This window comes from Notechis scutatus, chromosome 2 (assembly GCF_049901735.1).
Source record: "Notechis scutatus isolate UNSWTSFEM ecotype Mainland chromosome 2, rNotScu1.2, whole genome shotgun sequence".
In the NCBI taxonomy this organism is placed as follows: Eukaryota; Metazoa; Chordata; class Lepidosauria; order Squamata; family Elapidae; genus Notechis; species Notechis scutatus.
In genome coordinates this window covers 219,530,487-219,550,808 of record NC_142010.1, presented here as the reverse complement: position 1 = coordinate 219,550,808, position 20,322 = coordinate 219,530,487, and the positions used below count along the sequence as shown (strand labels likewise).

At 41.1% G+C, this 20,322-nt stretch overlaps 1 protein-coding gene across 1 annotated transcript in view; it reads left to right on the top strand.

The window, feature by feature from the left end:
- The window catches only part of MAN2A1 (mannosidase alpha class 2A member 1), a 61,919-nt gene that overhangs the window by 39,793 nt on the left and 1,804 nt on the right, over positions 1 to 20,322 (top strand). The window contains exons 13-21 of the mRNA XM_026673095.2: positions 1,252 to 1,417; positions 6,078 to 6,311; positions 6,394 to 6,516; positions 11,079 to 11,193; positions 12,944 to 13,077; positions 13,760 to 13,901; positions 14,196 to 14,329; positions 18,231 to 18,425; positions 19,746 to 19,856. Coding sequence (XP_026528880.2) covers positions 1,252 to 1,417; positions 6,078 to 6,311; positions 6,394 to 6,516; positions 11,079 to 11,193; positions 12,944 to 13,077; positions 13,760 to 13,901; positions 14,196 to 14,329; positions 18,231 to 18,425; positions 19,746 to 19,856 — 1,354 coding nt within the window. The remainder of the gene's footprint in view (positions 1 to 1,251; positions 1,418 to 6,077; positions 6,312 to 6,393; positions 6,517 to 11,078; positions 11,194 to 12,943; positions 13,078 to 13,759; positions 13,902 to 14,195; positions 14,330 to 18,230; positions 18,426 to 19,745; positions 19,857 to 20,322) is intronic.

The following is a 20,322-nucleotide window of genomic DNA, read 5'->3' as shown; positions in this document are numbered from 1 at the left end:
CCAAGTCAGCAAGCTGCTAAACAGTGGGTCGAATCTGGCAAGTTTCCTTCATTGGAGGATGTTTACTTTGGATGAAGCTTAATTTCATTCAATCTTATGCTATGAATTTATTTCATTTTTTAAAATAATGGTACATTTATGCATTGTAACTTTTTAAGTGAGTGTTATATAAGTCTATTGAATACATCTTACAACAGGATTACAGGCAGTCCTCAATTTATGACTGGTCACTTATTCAAAGTTACAATGTCCCCCCCCCCTTTAAAAAAGCTACTTAATACCTGGTTCTGAAGTTCCAATGGTTGCCTCACCTCCCCATGGTCACATGACCACATTTTGGATGGTTGGCAGCTGGCCTCCATTTGCAGCACCCCACTGTTATGTGACAGCAGATGACCTGCTTTGTTGGCCATCATGGTTTACAACTGTAATTACCAGTCCTAATTATGGTTATCAGCGAGGACTACCTGTACTAATTCATCTTGATCATTTTTTATATATCCTCAAAATATATTAAACTATGGGGGGGTTTTAAGATAAAAAACAGACTGGGTTCATACATTATAAGCCATATTTATTTCATGTAGGCAGATGTAACAATAAGTAAAGTGCAGATTATTTTTGAACAATAAATAATCATTTGAAATTGTTGATGCAGTTGATCTCTCCTGCTGTTCTTCTCTTCCATCATGTCTGATTCTTGGACACTTTCTGGACAAGTCCTGCAGTTTTCTTGGCAAGGTTTTTCAGAAGAGGTTGCCGTTTGCCATTGTGTCATTGCTAGGACTGAGAGAAAGTGACTGGCCCAAGGTCAACCAGCTGATATTCTGCCAAAGGCAAAGCTAGCATTTACAATCTCCTAATTTCTAGCCAGATGCTTTAACCACTACACCAAACAAGCTCTCAGTTGCTGTTTATCAATGTATAGTAATAAGAACTCATTTTTTATACTTTGGTGCTTTCCCCAACCCTTTATCCAATCAATAGAAGTGCATAGAAGAGATAAAAATGGTGAAGAGAAATCATGAATGGTCCAAACAATTGATGACTGTTTTATTTCTCTACAAGATTGAATCTGATTGTCTGGTTTGTTTAAACTATACATAAAATAAATTATGGCTTAGTCCAGTCATGAACCCAGTCATGAATATAACTGATCCAATTTCTAATGATTTCTTGTTTCTGGGGAATTTATTTTTAGTGAAACAGAATTATTTGACCAAATTACAAGGTTCATCCATTTTCTTCCAGGCACCTTTTGATTTTTAATCCTGTGGAACAAGAACGTTCATCAGTGGTTTCAGTCTATGTGAATACGCCTAGAGTTAAAGTACTCTCTCCAACTGGAAAAGCAGTTGTGGTCCAACTTAGTGCAGTATGGGATGGAACATCTAAAATATCACAAGATGCATACCAGGCAAGCTATTTTAATATATATGTCTATATGTTCTAAAGCAAATTTAATTTTGGAAAATGTCCTACTAATTGAAAAATAAAAAAATACTAAATTTCAATCAATTTATTAATGTTGATTGAATTGAATTGAATTTATTGTCATTGTACGTATGTACACAGTATTCATACAATGAAATTCACATAACTCCTAGAGACCAGACCCAACACGCGTGCACCACATGACAATCCCCAAAACAACCCCGCCAAAATTCTCCACCTCCTAAAAACACACAAGCATCCACACAACAGACCAAGTAATATGATGGTAGTCCTTAAGTTCATTGTTAACTGCAGAAAATGTATGATCTGAGTTTTAATTGTTCTGTATCTTCTGCCAGAAGGCAACAGTTCACAAAGATTATAAGCAGGATGGGAAGAATCTCTGAGAATGTTGTGCAACTTCCTCAAACAGTGAGATGTGAAGATGTCGTCCAGGGCTGGTAGCTGGAGCCCAATGATATTCTGAGCAGATAAAGAATGATAAAGAGTGTCTTCTGGATTATCTTTTAAAAAGTCCAAATACAAAAAAAATATCTCCCTTGGTGCCTATATTTTGAGGCCCTGAAAATTTTACAGTTAAATCCTAAGAACTTTTATTAAGAAATAAAACTTATTGAGATTAATGGATCTATTCTCAAATTAAAATCTCAATGTGGGATTGCAGTTTAAAAAACAATACTGATAAAGTGATAGATTATATATATTTCATTTCAAAGTTTAAATTGGAATTTGGTAAGAAGATCAGAATACAGATATATTGATGCAGATATATTTTTAACTAGATGTTTTATATAAAAGTATGCAAATAACTTCTCTTTCTGTTTTGTGGTAGGAGAAAATAATTTTAATTTCACTTTGATTAAAGTACAAGTTAAGCACTTTAAAACAATTAGATGTTCATATAAACTAGCGCTATATGTTTTGTACCTATTATGTCATGTAATGAGTAAAGTAAAGCAAGTAAGATTATTTTGTCTACTTGAAATGTACAATAAGGGTTTGAAACATAAAACAGTGTATACTATTAAGTATAATATGTTCAGTTTGTTTTCTTCTGACCAGAAGAATTTATTATTTTTATTACCGTATATACTCGAGTATAAGCTGAATTTTTCAGCCCATTTTTTGTGCTGAAAAAACCCCTCGGCTTATACTCGAGTCAGATTCCCTCTGAAAAAAAATGGTGTGGAGCTCCGGAGCTGGGCAGGTGCTTCCCTGCTTCCGTGTTTCCTTTGCAACTTTTAAGCATGGGGGTAATCGGAAGCAGAAAAGTTCTTGCATGAGGATATATTGTTTTTCTTTTTTAATTGTTTTTAGGGGGAAAGACCCACCACCATGTGAGAATGCTCAGACACGAAATCTATCCGCCCGAAAATAAGTGTGTGTGTGTGTGTGGGGGATTTTTAACAGAGGGAAGATGTAGGGAGAAGGCAAAAGCAACGGAAGATCCTTCTGGGAAACTGAGGGGAGACTCACCCTTGGTCCAGATGAGCCCCCTTCCCGCCCCTAAGGAAGCAGAGGCAGCCAGCAAGGGCAGGCAAGCCCCACTTCACGGACTCCGTCCGTCCTCGTTCCCACCCACCCACCCACCCAAAGCCACGAAGTCCCCAATCGCGCAGCCCAGAATCGCCCTCCCCTCGGGCAGCAACGACGCCCGGTGTTTCCCGAGACAAGAAGCTTCGCCGTGCAATGAAAGCGCCCTGGCTCTAGGCTCTAGGCTCAGAAAACAACGCGAGCCGAGGTCGCTTCGGCTCCGCTCAGCTTCGTTTCCTCAGCCCCAGCTCTTTCAATCCGCTCGGGAGGAGGGGGAGGTGGTGGCGGCTGCTCGCGTTGTTTTCTGAGCTCTAGGCTCATAAAACAACGCGAGCCGAGGTCGCTCCGGCTCCGCTCAGCTTCGTTTCCTCAGCCCCTGCTCTTTCAGTCCGCTCGGGAGGAGGGGAGGAGGTGGTGGCGGCTGCTCGCATTGTTTTCTGAGCTCTAGGCTCATAAAACAACGCGAGCCAAGGTCGCTCGGCTCCGCTCAGCTTCGTTTCCTCAGCCCCAGCTCTTTCAGTCCGCTCAGGAGGAGGGGAGGAGGTGGTGGCGGCTGCTCGCGTTGTTTTCTGAGCTCTAGGCTCATAAAACAATGCGAGCGAGGCTCGCTCGGCTCCGCTCAGCTTCGTTTCCTCAGCCCCAGCTCTTTTAGTCCGCTCGGGAGGAGGGAGGAGGTGGTGCCGGCTGCCCGCATTGTTTTCTGAGCTCTAGGCTCATAAAACAACGCGAGCCGAGTCGCTCGGCTCCGCTCAGCTTCGTTTCCTCAGCACCAGCTGCTTTCAGTCCGCTCGGGAGGAGGGGAGGAGGTGGTGGCGGCTGCTCGCGTTTTCTGAGCTCTAGGCTCATAAAACAACGCGAGCCGAGGTCGCTTCAGCTCCGCTCAGCTTCGTTTCCTCAGCACCAGCTGCTTTCAGTCCGCTCGGGAGGAGGGGAGGAGGTGGTGGCGGCTGTTCGCGTTGTTTTCTGAGCTCTAGGCTCATAAAACAATGCGAGCCAGGTCGCTCGGCTCCGCTCAGCTTCGTTTCCTCAGCCCCAGCTCTTTCAGTCCGCTCGGGAGGAGGGGAGGAGGTGGTGGCGGCTGCTCGCGTTGTTTCTGAGCTCTAGGCTCATAAAACAACGCGAGCAGGCTCGCTCGGCTCCGCTCAGCTTCGTTTCCTCAGCGCCAGCTTTTCCAGTCCGCTCGGGAGGAGGGGAAGGAGGTGGCGGCGGCTGCTCGCGTTGTTTTCTGAGCTCTAGGCTCATAAAACAACGCGAGCAAGCTCGCCGGCTCCGCTCAGCCGTTTCCTCAGCACCAGCTGCTTTCAGTCCGCTCGGGAGGAAGGGAGGAAGCGAAGCTGAGCGAGCAGCATTTCGGCTCAGCGTTTTATGAGCCTAGGGCTCACAGCTGCGAGCTGCGCACCACCTCCTCCCCCTCCTCCCAGCGGACTAAGCAGCTGGGGCTGAGGAAGCGGTGAGCGGAGCAGCCTCGCTCGCGTTGTTTTATGAGCCTGGGAGCCTAGAACCAGGCGCTTTCATTGCACGGCGGAGCTTCTTGTCTCGGGAAACACCGGGCGTCGTTGCTGCCCGAGGGAGGGTGATTCTGGGCTGCGCGATTGGGGGACTTCGTGGCTTTGGGTGGGTGGGTGGGTGGGAGCCAGGACGTTGACTTTAAGCGCTGCCGACCAAGTGTTTCACAAATACCAGTGGGACCTCCGTCCACCACCACCCCTCCCTCTTTTGCCTCCTGATCAATCAGGTTTTCCCAATATTTGCTCACAGCTGCGTGCTAGGCGTTGAACGTTGGGATTTTGATTCCCCTTACACGCGCGTGGATATGCCTAGGGCGTTTTCTTCCGCCTCATGGGCAGAGAACACTGACTTTCATGATAGTGAGATCATTTCCCAAATTAATTGATTCACTAACCCAAAAGAAGAAGATGTTGATGACAGTGGGAGGCAGGGTCACTCTCCCTTGCACAAAAAAGCAAGAGCCGTTCTTATGATCTCTCTCTCTCCGTAATACAGTCAAGCCCTTTCCAGCATCGCGATCTGCCCCGCCGCTTTGCACCTTGCAAATGCAAAAACCCGGGATTTTGCATTTGCAAGGTACAGCTGCAGCGGCAGATCGCACGTGCTGGAAAGGCTTGACTGTATTACGGGAAGAAGAGAGAGAGATCATAAGAAAGGCTCTTGCTTTCTTGCAAGGGAGAGAGTGACTCCTGCCTTCCACTGTCATCATCATCTTCTTTTGGTTAGTGAATCAATTAAACCTTTCATGATAGTGAGATCGTTTCCCAAATTTCCCTTAAATCAGGAAGAAATCACAAAAAACCTTTGGACTGAGAATAAGCCTGTTCCTACGATGCCATTTTTGTTCACTGCAGTATGAAAAGTGTGAAAAAACACACTTCTTTTTCTTCATCTTCTTGTTCCCTATTTACTAGTCTCTTTCAAGAGGAAATTGTGAACATCAAACTTATTCTCAACTGTCCTAGTGAAAGTTTTTATTGGTATCTATTTTTATTTTTGAAATTTACCAGTAGCTGCTGCTTTCCACCCTAACATACTCGAGTCAATAGTTTTCCCAGTTTTTGTGGTAAATTAGGTGCCTCGGCTTTTTCGGTCGACACTTATGGTATATCAACTTAATATACCTGTATAATTCTTAAAATAGCAAATAAACAGATATTTTAGTGATATCTGTGACAAAAGACTTCTTAGGAAGCTGCAGCTGTAGGCTTGGAAACTAAGCATAGATCTGTCCACAAAATCCCTGTGAGGGGGTTGGTGAGGAGGCTACACTTTAAAAAAAAAGAAATCCTCAAACAAGGCAGTGCCGCTTCCATACTTTATCATGAAAATTAGGTGTGTCCATGGAGACATGAGGAGCTGGGCTTACCTGATGGTGTGTTTACCAAATGATAAATTTAACAAACAGAAATAATTTTTCTGAACATTTGTTGTTGTTTTTTAACAAGTTCTTTTGACTTATCTGTAGTGTTGATTTTAAGATCTTAACTATTGATTGTTTTGAGACCCAGAAATATTTTTGACATTTGGATATCTGCTTTTGAGATCAGAAATATAACATTTTCTTTTTTTTTTAACAGATCTCTTTCTTAACTCAATTACCTCCTTTGGGTTTTGGAGTTTATGAGCTTCTAGAGGGACTGAATTCAGAAACTGCGCTTGCTGATTATAATCTGTATCATAATGATAAAGCTAAGTTAGTCAAGCCATACAGAATTTTTACTGTTAAAGAGGTACAGAACGCTTTGGATGAGATCATGTTAGAGAACCATTACATGAAAATCTGGTTCTCTGGGAATTCTGGACTTGTTGAGGTATGAATGTAAACTATTTTTAAAATACTTTTGATACTGAAATTATGAGGAAGATTAACCTCATTAATTGCTTTCCCTTTAGAAAATAAATACAAAAGAAGATAATAAAAACTATCGAGTAAAGTTGGAGTTTGCTTGGTATGGAACTACCAGTAACAGAGATAAAAGTGGAGCTTATCTCTTCTTGCCAGATGGAGAGAGCAAGGTAATATGACTACATTTGCAATTGGTTTACCTTTGGAGTTTATGTAGGAGGGAAGTGAAGTGACTGTTGATATATTCACTTGGAATCAAAGTTGACTCATTCCTAGTAAAAATTAAAAAAAAAACTTAATAAAAAGAAAGCTGCCTCCAGATTAATTAAAGAAGGGTGGGTGGGGAGGAATGGTTGCTGAAATTACAGGTGTATTTGATGTAAATAGTTTGCCTCTCTTTGTTTTGATAAATAATCAGGCAAATTAAATGAAATAATGTGTTACATACTATATGCTATAATATTCATTATATGATTAATTTAGGTTTGGATTTAGAATTTCAGAAGATTTAATTTTTGGATGATTTCTCATGTTCCAATTTAGAAATTGTAATATCTACTAGCAGGGAGCTGAAAGGTGAAAGGGGGAATTAATTGACAATTGTTCACTCGGTTAATGATCATTCTTAGTGAAAAGTGACATGGAGAAATAAAATTAGCTTTAATATAAGTAGTCCTCAATTTATAACAGTTAATTTAGTGACCATTCAAATTTATAATAGCACTGAAAAAGTGACTTAAGACCATTTTTCACACTTATGACTATTGTAGCATCCCCATGGTCACATGATTTACATTCAGATGCTTGGCAACTGGTTCATATTTATGATGGTTGCATTGTCCTGGGATCATGTGACTCTTTCATGACCTGACAAAGTCAATGGGAAAGCCAGATTCACTTAACAGCTGTGTTGCTAATTTAGCAACTGCAGTGATTCACTTAACAAATGTGGCAAGAAAGGTCATAAAATGGGACAAAACTCACGTAACAAATTTCTCCCTTAGCAACAGAAATGTTGGTCTCAATTGTGTCATAAGTTGAGGAATACTTCAACTGTATTTACTTCATGGTAAAATACTTGAATGGTTTAATCCAGGGTTCTTCAAACTGGCAACTACAAGACTTGTGGACATGCTGACTGGGGAATTGTAGAGTTGAAGTCCACAGGTCTTAAAGTTGCTAAGTTAAAGAAAGAAAGAAACAATAGGACAGGGACGGTAGGCACGTTGGTGCGCTTATGCATGCCCCCCCCCTTAGGAAAGGGATGAGGTCAATAGTAGACAGTCTAAGGTTAAAGTTTTTGGGGTTTGGGGAAAAAAACCACAGAGTCAGGTAGAGTATTCCAGACATTGACCACTCTGTTGCTGAAGTCGTATTTCCTGCATTCAAGTTTGATGCAATTAACCTTGAGTTTGTATCTATTGTTTGCTCTGTGTTGTTATTGTTGAAGCTGAAGTATTCATTGACAGGTAGGACATTGCAATGTATGATTTTATATACTATACTTAGATCGGACCGAAGGTGGCGTAGTTCTAGGTTTTCTAGGTCTAGAATTTCAAGTCTGGTGGCATAAGGTATTCTGCAACGAGTAGAGGAGTGGAGAACTCTTCTTGTGAAATACTTCTGGACTTTTTCAACTATGTTAATATCAGATACGTAATGTTGGTTCCAGACTGATGAGCTATATTTGAGTATTGGTCTAGCAAATGTTTTGATGCTCTAGTTATTAGTGTAGTATTACAGAGAAAAAGCTACGTAAGATTAGGTTAACAACTCTTAACGTCTTTTTGGCTATGTAGTTACAGTGGGCTCTAGCACTTAGGTCATTTGAGATGAGTACTCTAAGATCCTTGACAGAGTTTGGATCATCAACAAGGTCTTGACTATTCAGCCTGTATTTTATTTTCTGATTTTTTTTGCCAATATGTAGGACAGAGCATTTATTTGTTGAGATTTGAAGTTGCCATTTGTTTGACCATTCTGATACATAGTCAAGGTCTTTTTGAAGGGTAGCAGTATTGTCTGTGGTGTTGAATAGCTTTACATCATCAGCAAAGAGAACACAGTTGCTCTTGATATGATCACAGAGGTCATTTATGTAGAGTATGAAAAGAGTTGGTCCTAGAACACTGTCTTGGGGGACGCCACTATTGACAGGTACACAATTTGATAGGACGCTCCCAATTTTGACCATTTGTTCTCTGTTTGACAGGAATGCTTCTGTCCAGTTATGCAGGTGTCTGGAGATACCATAAGATTTTAGTTTTAGGAGTAGTTTGTTGTGTACCACTGAATCAAAGGCTTTACAGAAGTCTATGTAGATTGCGTCTATTGTTTTGCCCTGATCGAGTTGTATAGTCCATATGTTTTTGCAGTGTAAGAGTTGCAGATTACACGATAGTTTTTTCTTAAAACCAAATTCTTTATTAGAGAGTAGGTTGTTTGTTTCTAAGTGGAGGATGATGGATTGGTTAATAATTGATTCCATGACTTTACAGGTTCCGCAGCATAAAGAGATTGGTCTGTAATTTTCAACTAGGCTGGGGTCTCCCTTTTTTAAGATGGGGATGACCGTGGGCTTGTGACCATAGTTTTGGCAAGGAGCTGGTCCTGAAAGATTTTTCGAAGATTATGCTTGGAGGTTCGGCTATGGCAGTGGATAGCTTTTTAAAGAAGTAGGCGCATATTCCGTCCGGTCCAATAGATAGAGATGGTTTTAGATTGCGTAGTACTTTTTCAACATTGTCTTCTGTAAAATCAATATGTATTAGATCATTGTAGTTGTCTGTGGTTCGACTAGGAAATACTGGGCATGATCCATTGCTGTTTACAAATACTGAGCCAAAGAATGTGTTAAAGAGATTGGCTTTAATAGTGTCATCGTTGCAGTCTTTACCATTAAGTCCTTTCAAGGGTGGGATGGACCTTGAGTCTTTTAGTTTGTTGTTTACAAATTGTAGAAAGCGCAGGTGGAATTGGTGTGTAGAAGGTTTTCTTCTTGTTTAATGTGATAATTGGTGCATTCAGTTTTTATCTGGTGGCATAAATTTTTGTATCGGCTTTTGAAGTTGGCAACGTGACTAGATTTCTTTTTCTGCCAAAGTGATTTCTTTTTGGATTGAAGCTTCCTTATTGTTTTGGGTAATTTCTTTTTCTGGTTTTGGGAGTTGTTAATGGTACATATAGTTTGATGACTCTTTTGACATCAAGTTAAAAATATGTTGTAATGGTCTTCAACAGTATTGCATCCAGTGAATAGAAATTGCCAGTCAAGGGATGAGAGATCGTTGTTTATAAGATCATAGTAGCCTTTTTTGAAGTTATAATTGGGGATTCTGTCATTGTGATGATATAATAAGGCCAGGTCTTTTTTTTTTTTTTTGAGCCCCGAAAAAACGGCTAAGCCGTCTTTTTGGGGGGTGACCTAATTCCCCCCCTTGCATCTTCGGGCAGGCGAGCAGCAACAGCTTGGATGTTGACCTCGATGTCGGTGGGAGAAGGTCTTCCGATACAAAGTGCCCCACCAATGCCGAGGTCAACGCAGGCGGCACCATATCTGGGTGTGCAACAAAAGTACTTCCTAATGGCAAGCCCCCCTGCCATTCCCCCCCATTTCGCATGTTTTAATATAGGCCTTAATTTGGGGGGAGGGGCTTAATTTCATTTCATGCCTATAAAACATGCTGGGACTTCCTATTGGGAGAGGCTGTATTGTTGGAGAAACAGGGTATGAGGTAGATTGAAGTCACCAAGAAAGATAAAAGCGTGTGGGCAGGATGCTGCCCATGATAGCAGTGTATTTAGCTTGTTTACATGTTTGATGTCATAATCGGGCTCTGTAACATAGTAAGAACCGAGATGTGATATTTAAGAACAGTTCACAGACAATGGTCTCAGGAATAGCAAGCTCCTGGGTAACTTGGATGTTTTTTAGATGTAGGGACTTTTTATAGAAGATAGCAACACCACCTCCTCTACGATCTGATCAGTAAACATGATAGTCTCTTACTGTGGTAATGGAGTCAGAGAGAGATGTGTTGAGCCATGTTTCACAGACAAATATAATGTCGAATTTAGCTGTATTTAGTAAGAGGAGAAATTCAGGTATTTTATGGGGTGGGGTTGGATGCGGAGTTGTGGGTTGTGTGACCTTCTTTTGATGCAATCAGCTCTGTAGTCAATGTATAGGTCCTTTTCTCCATTGTCTAGATGGTTTTTGAGTTCTGCACGGAGTTCACGGGAGTGGATTGTTTGCAGTATGGATAAGTCTGGTCTTGAGCGAAGTTTTTTGTGGTTGGGGTTGGTTTTTGCAGTGGCATTTATTGTATGAATGAATATGTGTTTGCTGGACTCATTTTTGCATACAACCCTACAAAATCTTGGGGCCACAGAGACGTCATTGTATTTGTACCCATGGCCATCTCTGGTTATTTCAATGATATCTTCAGGAGAGATGTTTGTTATATTTGAGTTGCTTATGATATCACAAACTTTGGTGATGTCATCTGATTCGTTGGTGTCTTCGAGACCAAATAAGATGGCATTTGGATGTTTCTGTTCATGTTCCATGGTGTCTGTGATGAGTAAGTTTGGAGACCCCTGGTTTAAACATTTGGAGGAAATAATTGGAATAGAAGTGATGATGGGTTCCCTTTCCACTTCTCTCTTTCAAGCAGGACCATGAAACTTGAAACTAGAAGGTACACATTTGTTTACTTTTGTCTTCTTTCAGCCTTATGTGTTTTCTGATCCACCTATCATACGAGTGACACATGGGATAATTTTTTCTGAAGTTACTACTTTTTTCAGTCATGTGACACACACTGTACGACTTTATAAAGTTCACGGTAAGGTAAATTAACAAATGTAGTTAATTCTTCTGTTCTATTTAAAAATAAGAATTGGTTGCAGTAAAGTCAAGACAGCTGTGAAATTACCATGCTTCCTAGATACAAAAATAAGTTGTAGATTTTCCCCCAGTCCATTCCTTCCCCTGTGACCAGTCCATTTCCAGCCAATCCAGAGCTAACCAAGATCTTTTGAGAACTCTGAGATATTTGGGGGTAATCCGCCTATTTTTTAGGGTGCCTGGCCGTGGGATGCTGGTACAATCAGGATCTGGCTGGTCTGGTCCTTATCACCCGTCATTCCCACTCTTCCGATTTCCTATCACATACGCACAAAGCTTTATTGCCTTTTCATCCTACCCCCCCCCTTCTTCTTTTGATGGCATCAGACTAAACCAGGCGGAGCTGACAGTTACTCCATTCCAAATAGGCAGATCTATTACCACTCTGAAAATATGACTCCTCTCAATATAGGATGTCACAGAGGACTGTTACCTTCCCACTGTAGTGGTACATATTTAACTACTTATGTTTGCATGCTTTCAAACTGCTTAGGTTGGCAGGAGCTGAAGTGAGGACGGAAACTTACTCCGTCACTTGACACTTAGGTCTCGAATCTGGGCTGCTGGTTTTCCAGCTGACAAGCCGAGTACCGTAACCGCTGAGCCACCATACCACACGGACTCCTAACAATAAACACTTTAATTTTGTCTGGACTCAGTTTCAATTTATTATTTTTCATCCAGCCCATTACTGACTGTTCAGGGAAGTTCTAGTCTACTTTTAACTGCAACAGAGGTTAATGTGCTCAATTTATGCAGAGTACTTGAGGCTAGGCTAATGTAATAAATTGTATGTGAAACTGCCTTTGAAAAGAGTTCAAGCTCTGGTGACTTTGACTTTTAAAGTCTCCGAACTATCAGGCAAGGTCATCTCAAAGATACTGTGTTTTAGCAAGTTCAAACATTAACCATGTATTAATATTTGAAAATAATATTTCCTTCAAGATGTAAAACTTCAGTTATTTCTACAAGAAAATATAGTAAATAAAACACGTATAACATTTATTTGGAAAGCATTTTAGTTTTTTGAAACACCTGAATTATATTGCATTTCTCTGCTTCTGTGAGTACAATGGAGAAATAGAAAAAAAAAAAACAATGGGCAATAAAATACGTGTGTGTGCTCACATTCATTTTCCTAAAAATGTATGCACTCCAGATGTGTGAAATCTGATTCCAGAATTGTCTGCAGTACTATGCTGGTGGATAATTCTAGGAATTAAAGTTCACAGTGCTAGAGGACATTCAGATTTTGGAAAGCTTGGGTGTGTGTATGGTTAATTGGTTATTTACTTAGTTATATGCTAACTTATTAATTTCTGTCCTTCGGCCTACTGTTTCAGAACCGTGAACATAGAATAATAGAGTTAGGGAAGGGACCTTGAAGGCTTTTTAGTCCAACTCCCTGCTCAAGCAGGAGACCCAATACATTTCAGACAAATGATTGTCCAGTCTCTTTTTGAAAGCATCCAGTGATGGAAAACACAACACTGGTAGTGGTAACTGGTAATGGTAGGAACCAACAACTCTGCAGGAAAACTCTATAGGCATCTAAAGGAGTATTTTTTATTCCAATTTTACCAAATTAGAAGATTATGAGACACATGTATTAGCTAGGCTTATGGGTTTAACTAATCACAATTGCTAAAAGTCATGCCAATGTATTATGAGATACCTTTTATATTTAGGATTAGAAGGTCAGTCTCTTGAGATATCCAATATTGTGGACATAAGAGGAGAATACAATCGTGAGATTGCAATGAGAATTTCATCTGATATAGAAAGCCATAACAAATTTTATACTGACCTCAATGGATATCAGGTAATCCTCATGAATTAATGGGTACTGTACACATATATTAAATTCATATGTTCCTTTTACATGTTTTGTTGAAAGTATTATAGAATAAACTGCCTAAAATCCAATCTGAATTTTGGGTCACAAAATTTTATATAAAATTAATACCTTCTTTTAAGCACTTTTCTTTCTTAGTAAATATGAAGAAAAAAATATTTGCTTTGTTCTAGGGAAATAATATTTAGGAAAATTTGATCGGCACCTTTAAATGTATGTATGTACATTCCAGCATGTCAACAAGAATTAAGTTAAAAAAAATCCTTTTCTTACAAACTTAATTTTTTATAGGCTTATGGGCATTTGTTATATAAGAGTGTTTATTGTTCAGACTTTCAAAAAATATATCATTAAAAATGCAGTTTCTTCAGCTAATGTAAATAGAATATTTGTCTGGTCTTTTTGTGACCGAATTTTGCAGAAAGATTTTTAGCAATCAGTTTAGTAACATCTAAGAAGTAATGTATTATTATTGTCAATTGACATGCATCATGTTAATTAAATTTGGTTGAAATATCCACATAATATATACTTTTATAAATTATATAAAGTAGTATTCACAATTACTGTTTTTGTGAAGCAAAAGCAGTTTTTCTACTTGTATTATTTAAATTCTCAACATTCACTGAAGGTACATTTTCTAATTTAGATTCAGCCTAGACAGACAATGAGTAAATTGCCTCTTCAAGCAAATTTTTATCCAATTACCACAATGGCTTATATACAAGATAGCAAGATCCGCTTGACCCTTCATTCTGCTCAGTCTCTTGGGGTTGCAAGTTTAAAAAGCGGTAAGAATTTGTAGTAACATTTCAATACGATTGTGTTGAAAATCCCCATTAATTTTAATAATGCTATCATACAGTATAATCTAAAAGTCTTTTCTATATCTCAAGTATTTGGGACTGCTATTTTGAGTTGGCAACTTATAAAATATTAATTTAGGAAACTACTAAATCTTTTACTTTGTAAATATCCTGTATTATTGCTTCAAACATTTAAAACAGTTTCTGGGAAGTATATTGCAGTAAATGTTTAATAGCTAACGTGTAGAAATAAATTCAGGATTGTTTTTTTTTTTTTAGGCCAGTTAGAGGTTATCATGGATCGTCGACTTATGCAAGATGATAATAGAGGTTTAGGGCAAGGTGTACAGGACAACAAAATAACAGCTAATCTGTTTCGACTTCTGCTGGAGAAAAGAAATGAAGTAAATATGGTATGAAGCACTTTCATCATCTTATAGTCTGCCAGCTATTAAATATATTCACTTATGTATCATCAATATATTCCACAATATTTTTTATAATCTTATATTAAGCAGTCATCTTCAGTGTTCAAATTATAGTTAATTTCATCAGGATAATTGTATTGTCCTTCTAGGCCAGGGGTGGGCAAACTTTTTGGCTTGGGGGCCGCATTGACTTTTAAAATTTGACAGACGGGCCGGGTCAGCACAAGATTTTGGGAATCGCCCCCTTCCCCCCTCTTCTCCTCCTTCCCCTCCCTCGGAGGCTCCCCCCCTCGGAGGCCCTCTGAATCAGGAGTTGCTACCGCCGGCGCGGCTCCAGTCCCGCGTTGCCTCGGGAAGGAAAGGCAAAAAGGAAGAGCCGCGGCGGTGGTTTGCAACGGGAACAGCGGCACCGGAGGCTCAGGGTCAGCGGCTCCTGGTTTTGCCTTTTCCTTCCCAAGGCAACGCGGGACTGGAGCCGCACGGAGCTGCACTGGCGGTAGCAACTCCTGACAGCCCCAGCCAGACACCTGAGCGGAGCCGGGCGAAACTGCCTCTTGCTGCTGCCGGAGCACCGCCGGGTCGCCTCCTCCAAGCAGCCTGCCCGCCCACCGGGCTTCCTCTGCCCGCGCGGCTCGGGGCCAGGCGCAGCGCCCGCGAGTTAAAGGAAGCCGAAAGTTGCTGGGAAGTTGCTCGGGTGCTGGGAGCAGGCTTTTAAAGTGCCGCCCGAGCAAAGTTTAAGCCTGGAAGCCCGGAAATCCGAGCAACTTCCCAGCAACTTTCGGCTTCCTTTTAACTCGCGGGCGCTCACGCCTGGCCCGAGCCACGCGGCGGAAGGGAAGCCCGTCGGGCGGGCGGGCAGGCTGCTGGAGGAGGCTCCAGGCTTCCCCTCCGCCAGGTGCGGCGCCCGCGAGTTAAAACGAAGCCGAAAGTTGCTGGGAAGTTGGTCGGTTTTCCAGGGCTTTGCAAAGGCAAAGTTTGAAGGCTGGGCGTCTTCCCGCCGAGGAGCGGGAAGGGTTTCGCCCGCGGACGGGGCAGGCTGCTTAAACTTTGCTCGGGCGGCACTTTAAAAGCCTGCTCCCAGCACCCGAGCAACTTCCCAGCAACTTTCGGCTTTGTTTTAACTCGCGGGCGCTCACGCCTCGCCCGAGCCGCACGGCAGCCCGCTCCAAGCAGCCCGCCCGCCCGCCGGGCAGAACCCTTCCCGCTCCTCGGCGGGAAGACTCTCCAGCCTGCAAACTTTGCCTTTGAAAGCCCGGAAAACCGAGCAACTTCCCAGCAACTTGGCTTCGTTTTAACTCGCGGGCGCCGCAACTGGCGGAGGGGAATCCCGGAGCCTCCTCCAAGCAGCCTGCCCGCCCGCCCGCTGAGCTTCCCTTCCGCCGCGCGGCTCGGGGCCAGGCGCGAGCGCCCGCGAGTTAAAACGAAGCGAAAGTTGTTGGGAAGTTGCTCGGGTGCTGGGAGCAGGCTTTTAAAGTGCCACCCGAGCAGGACCGCCGAGCCGGGAACGGGGCACCAAGGCAGGGCAAAGCTCCACCAGCAGCGGCCTAGCTTTAGGTGGCGCCAAGCAGCCCGCCCCACCCGCCGGGTGGAACCCTTCCCGCTCCTCGGCGGGAAGATGCTCCAGCCTGCAAGCTTTGCCTTTGCAAAGTTTAAGCCTGAAGCCCGGAAAAAAAGGGGGATCGGCGGGGACTCACCTTCGGAGAGGTCGCACTCGAAGGTGATTTCGAACTCCCAGCCGAGGCATTTGCAAATTTCTTTCTTTCCTACCCCTAGATCGCTCCGCACTGTTTTGCAGCTTTGGGGGCCACGCGGCACAGGGCAATTACGCCACGCCCAGCGATTTTTTTTCAGGGGCGGGCCGGATTGGACAGACCAATGGCAGCGATTTTTTTTCAGGGGCGGGCCGCATTGGACAGACCAACGGGCCAGATGTGGCCCGCGGGCCGTAGTTTGCCCACCCCTGTTCTAGGCCAAGAGTCCCCAACGCCTGGGCCACAGCCCACTATTGGCTCACAGCCTGTTCCAAACTGGGCCACACGAGCAATAGGCAAGATCACACAAAGTTCCACTCCACAAGTGTCTGCTGCTCATATGAGTGGAGCTTCGTGTGCAAGCACAAGCGCCCTTCGCTTGTGTGGAAACCTCCATTCATGTGAGTGGAGGGGGCATGTGTCTGCCACTTGCACTAATGGAGCTGTGGGTGCATGCATGCACCTGCCACTCACATGCCCCCCCCCCATGCCAGGCAGGGCCACCAACTGGAAAAGTTGGGGGGGCACTGTTCTAGGCCTTTCTCCCAAAGCCCTAATTTTATAATGTGGTGGTACCTGCAAATGCAGCTATTTTTTGACTGCTCTGTGCTTTTCTTGAAAGAAGGATGTTGGTTTGATGAAAAACAACTATGTGTGCAAACATCTCAGCAGGTTCACTAAAAATGCATAGTCTGATTCAAGGAAATGCTATTTCAAACTTCTGTTTTTGAAGCAAAACTAGGAAAGGATTTGGACCTTACATTTGATTTTGTTTCTTATCCCTGATTTAAGTTACAGTACATAAATATCTTTGCTGTCTTTCGGAAATACATATTTTAATTTATAATGGTATAACGTTTCAGAAGCTTAAGAAGTGCAACACTGGTGGGGGGGTGTCTCCAAAAAGGCCCAGTATCTCTTTACAATCCATAGAATATGGGGAACAAATAGGAAAAACTGGAAGTCTTAATGAAATCAAGAGATTGCACTACAACTAGAGGTAGTCTTTGTTAAATAGCCATTCATTCAGTGATTGGAATTACAACGATACTAACAAAATACTCATTTGCCCATCAAAGTTTCAACCTTTGGAATATCCCTCTGGTCATGTGATCAAAATCCAGGTGCTTGGCAACTCATTCACATCTAAAATTACAGGAGCAGTTCAGCTGTCACCACTTCCCCCCCCCCCCCATCTCTGCCCTTTCGGCCTCCCTGAACTCTGCTATTACCTATCCATTGCCACCCCTTGCCGATCTTTGTAGACTTCCTCCTCCTTGGCACGAGGGCTCTGTTGGTGCTGGGCTTGCTACTGCTGACCCAGCTGCCAGACTTTAACATTCTAAGCCCGCCACACAGCCCATTCTGCCTGTTGGGGCTCCTAGCAGCAAAGTGCTATCTCCTGGCTGCTATGGTGTTGCAAGGGTTAATTTTAAGGGGTTGGCACATCCCAGGATACGAGAAAAGGCTAAGCAAACTAGGCAAGCCGTTACAGATTGTGAACTGCCAGAACTTTCAGCACCTAAGCATTTCATCAGTGACATTTTGCCTAACACATAGCTTAAGTTGGAAATTCCAATTCCAATTAAGTTGTTAAGAGAGGCCTATCTGTATAATGGAGTGGAAACAACTGAGATATTACAGAGCTGGTATAGATTACCAAATTAGATAGAAGATCTGAATGTTCTCTTGAACCAGAACTTTCAGGGAAGTGAGGCATAGTAATAATGGAAGACTCTTTAACGAGTTGGGGTAAACGTTTCAACAATTAATGCCCTATGTGCCATAGTAAAAGAAGAAAACAAAATAAAGTGCTTCGTTCTTTAGATAGTGCTGACTTCAAATTGAAATCAGTATTTTTGCTGTCATTCATTCTTATATAGCATGACCAAGTCTGACAGAGGCAGAAAAGTTGATAAGGGGAAAATGTAAGTAACACTTTGCCCTGAATCCAAGCATAAATGGATGTTACTGTGACTTCTGGGAAATGGACGTTACTGTGACATCTGGGCACATGTAAAATTTGCACACATTTAGCTTTATCCATGGGCTCATGTATCAATATAAATAGATTTAAATATACTCACTTACCACATGGGCAAATAGCTAATTATTTTCTTTCTGCTTTTTAACAGAAAGAAGAACAGTCATCTGTCAGCTACCCTTCTATACGCAGTCATGTAACATCAGCTTTTATAAATCATCCTGTGATTCCAATGATTACTTCTGCAGGCAGCTTTATCTCTTCACTTTTGAATACTTTTTCTCCTTTAATTTCGTCGATGCCATGTGATATGCATATAGTTAATCTGAGGACAATACAGTCAAAGGTGAGTTCCTAATGCACACTCTTACAAAATCCCAGTATTCCTGTAAATGTAAAATGTTTGTGAAATATTACTGATACCAAGAATTCAGATGGTGTTCTCCAGAGTAGTGGAAAGCTTGCATGATACGCTTGCAGATGAGACCCACAGTTTCTTACCATGTGTAAGAAGCATAATATAGTATAGCTGCCTCCTCTTAATGTACATTGATTTATAGGTGCATTTCTTTCTTTCTCCTATAACAAACATTGAATTTAATTTGCTGTATAACTGGGCTGCTATTAGGTGAACCTTCTGAAGGAGAGAGTGATAAATGTCTTGTGTCTTGTAAATCACAAACTACGATTTTTGTAATGATAATAATATTATGCAGTTATCTGGATAATAATGTATGTCACTGAACCACCTTAAAAATATCCTCGAATTGCTAAAATAGTGAGATAATGAATTAGTACTATTAACATATTATGCCTGACAACATATGTCATATAGTTCAGTAACCAGGAAGGAGTGGTGCATATTTCCAACAGTATATGTCATGACATATACATTCTATTCATACTTCTTTAAATTAAGAGTAGAATATTGTGACATATGCATATTCCTTTTCTTTTTAATAGATTGGAAGGATTGGCTGAAGACATTCTTTAAAATAGTAATACTTAAAAAGAAAAATACTATTCCTTTGTGAGTAGCAGGGAGCAATGGGATTTTACTTTATTGTAAGGATTGCTGTTATAGTTTTCCTTTAGAATGAGCATTAACTTAATTTGTACAATATATACAAACATACAACTTTTAGGGAACTGACTTTTTAATAATCATTTTGAGAGATAAATGAACATTTATAGTATTTCTTAATAGTGTCATTGTGAATTAACAGTATGGAAGTTTGCTAAATCATTAATATATTTGGGTCTATTTGAACTGGATTTACTCTTTTATTATTTGGTGAAGATATTGGTTAAATATGCCATATAATCAAGTTTTACTTAAAGGATATTTTATCCTTTCTTTTTTGAACTATTTGAAATATTAATTCAGAGTCTATTTTGTATATCATCTAATTATCTTGTTCATGCATTTTAGGATTTTACCTGCTATATTAACCACTGTTCTCTAACCTTTGTAAATATTGCTCACCATATAATAAAGTTCAGGACTTCAAGTGTGTATGTATATTTCAGTCTAACATTGTACAGATTAGACAGAACAGAGTTAGGCTGTAGAATACCTTATAAGTTACCTAAACATTATGTAAGATAAGTTGCCTAGTAAATAAGTTGCCTAAACTTCCTGATTGTTTTCCAAATTTGATTTCAGACAGATTCGGGGCCATCTGAAGAAGCTGCCTTGATTCTTCACAGAAAAGGTTTTGATTGTAGGTTTGCAAACACAGACTTAGGGCTCCTTTGTTCCACCACTCAGGGAAAGGTAAGATACAGTATTTTAATAAAGTCTGTATACTGGTTGAACTGGTTACCTGGTATCCAATTGGGTATGCTTTACTGCTTATTTACTGCTTATTTAAGCAGTAAAGCTTTATGCTGTTATCACAAATCAGAGCTTGAATTTCTTTTGGGAGGCCAGATTTATAGTAGACTTTATAGTTTTTACATATTACATTATGTTAGGGTGCGTATTTGGTATCCTTAATATAAGTTATAGAAAGAAAAAATGTTCAGCTTGTGAGTTAATTCTGAACATATGTTGTCAATTAAGAATGGGTTTGTTTTTCAATCAGTAGTACCTAATATTACTGTAATCAGCTTTTTATTACTTTCTGCTGTCAATAAGTCATCATAATTTTAAAATTCTGTAAGGAAAAATACAAATTTAGTATACTGAATATGTTTAAGATTCCATTCAATTATCTAGATTTATACTTGTCAGAATGGCA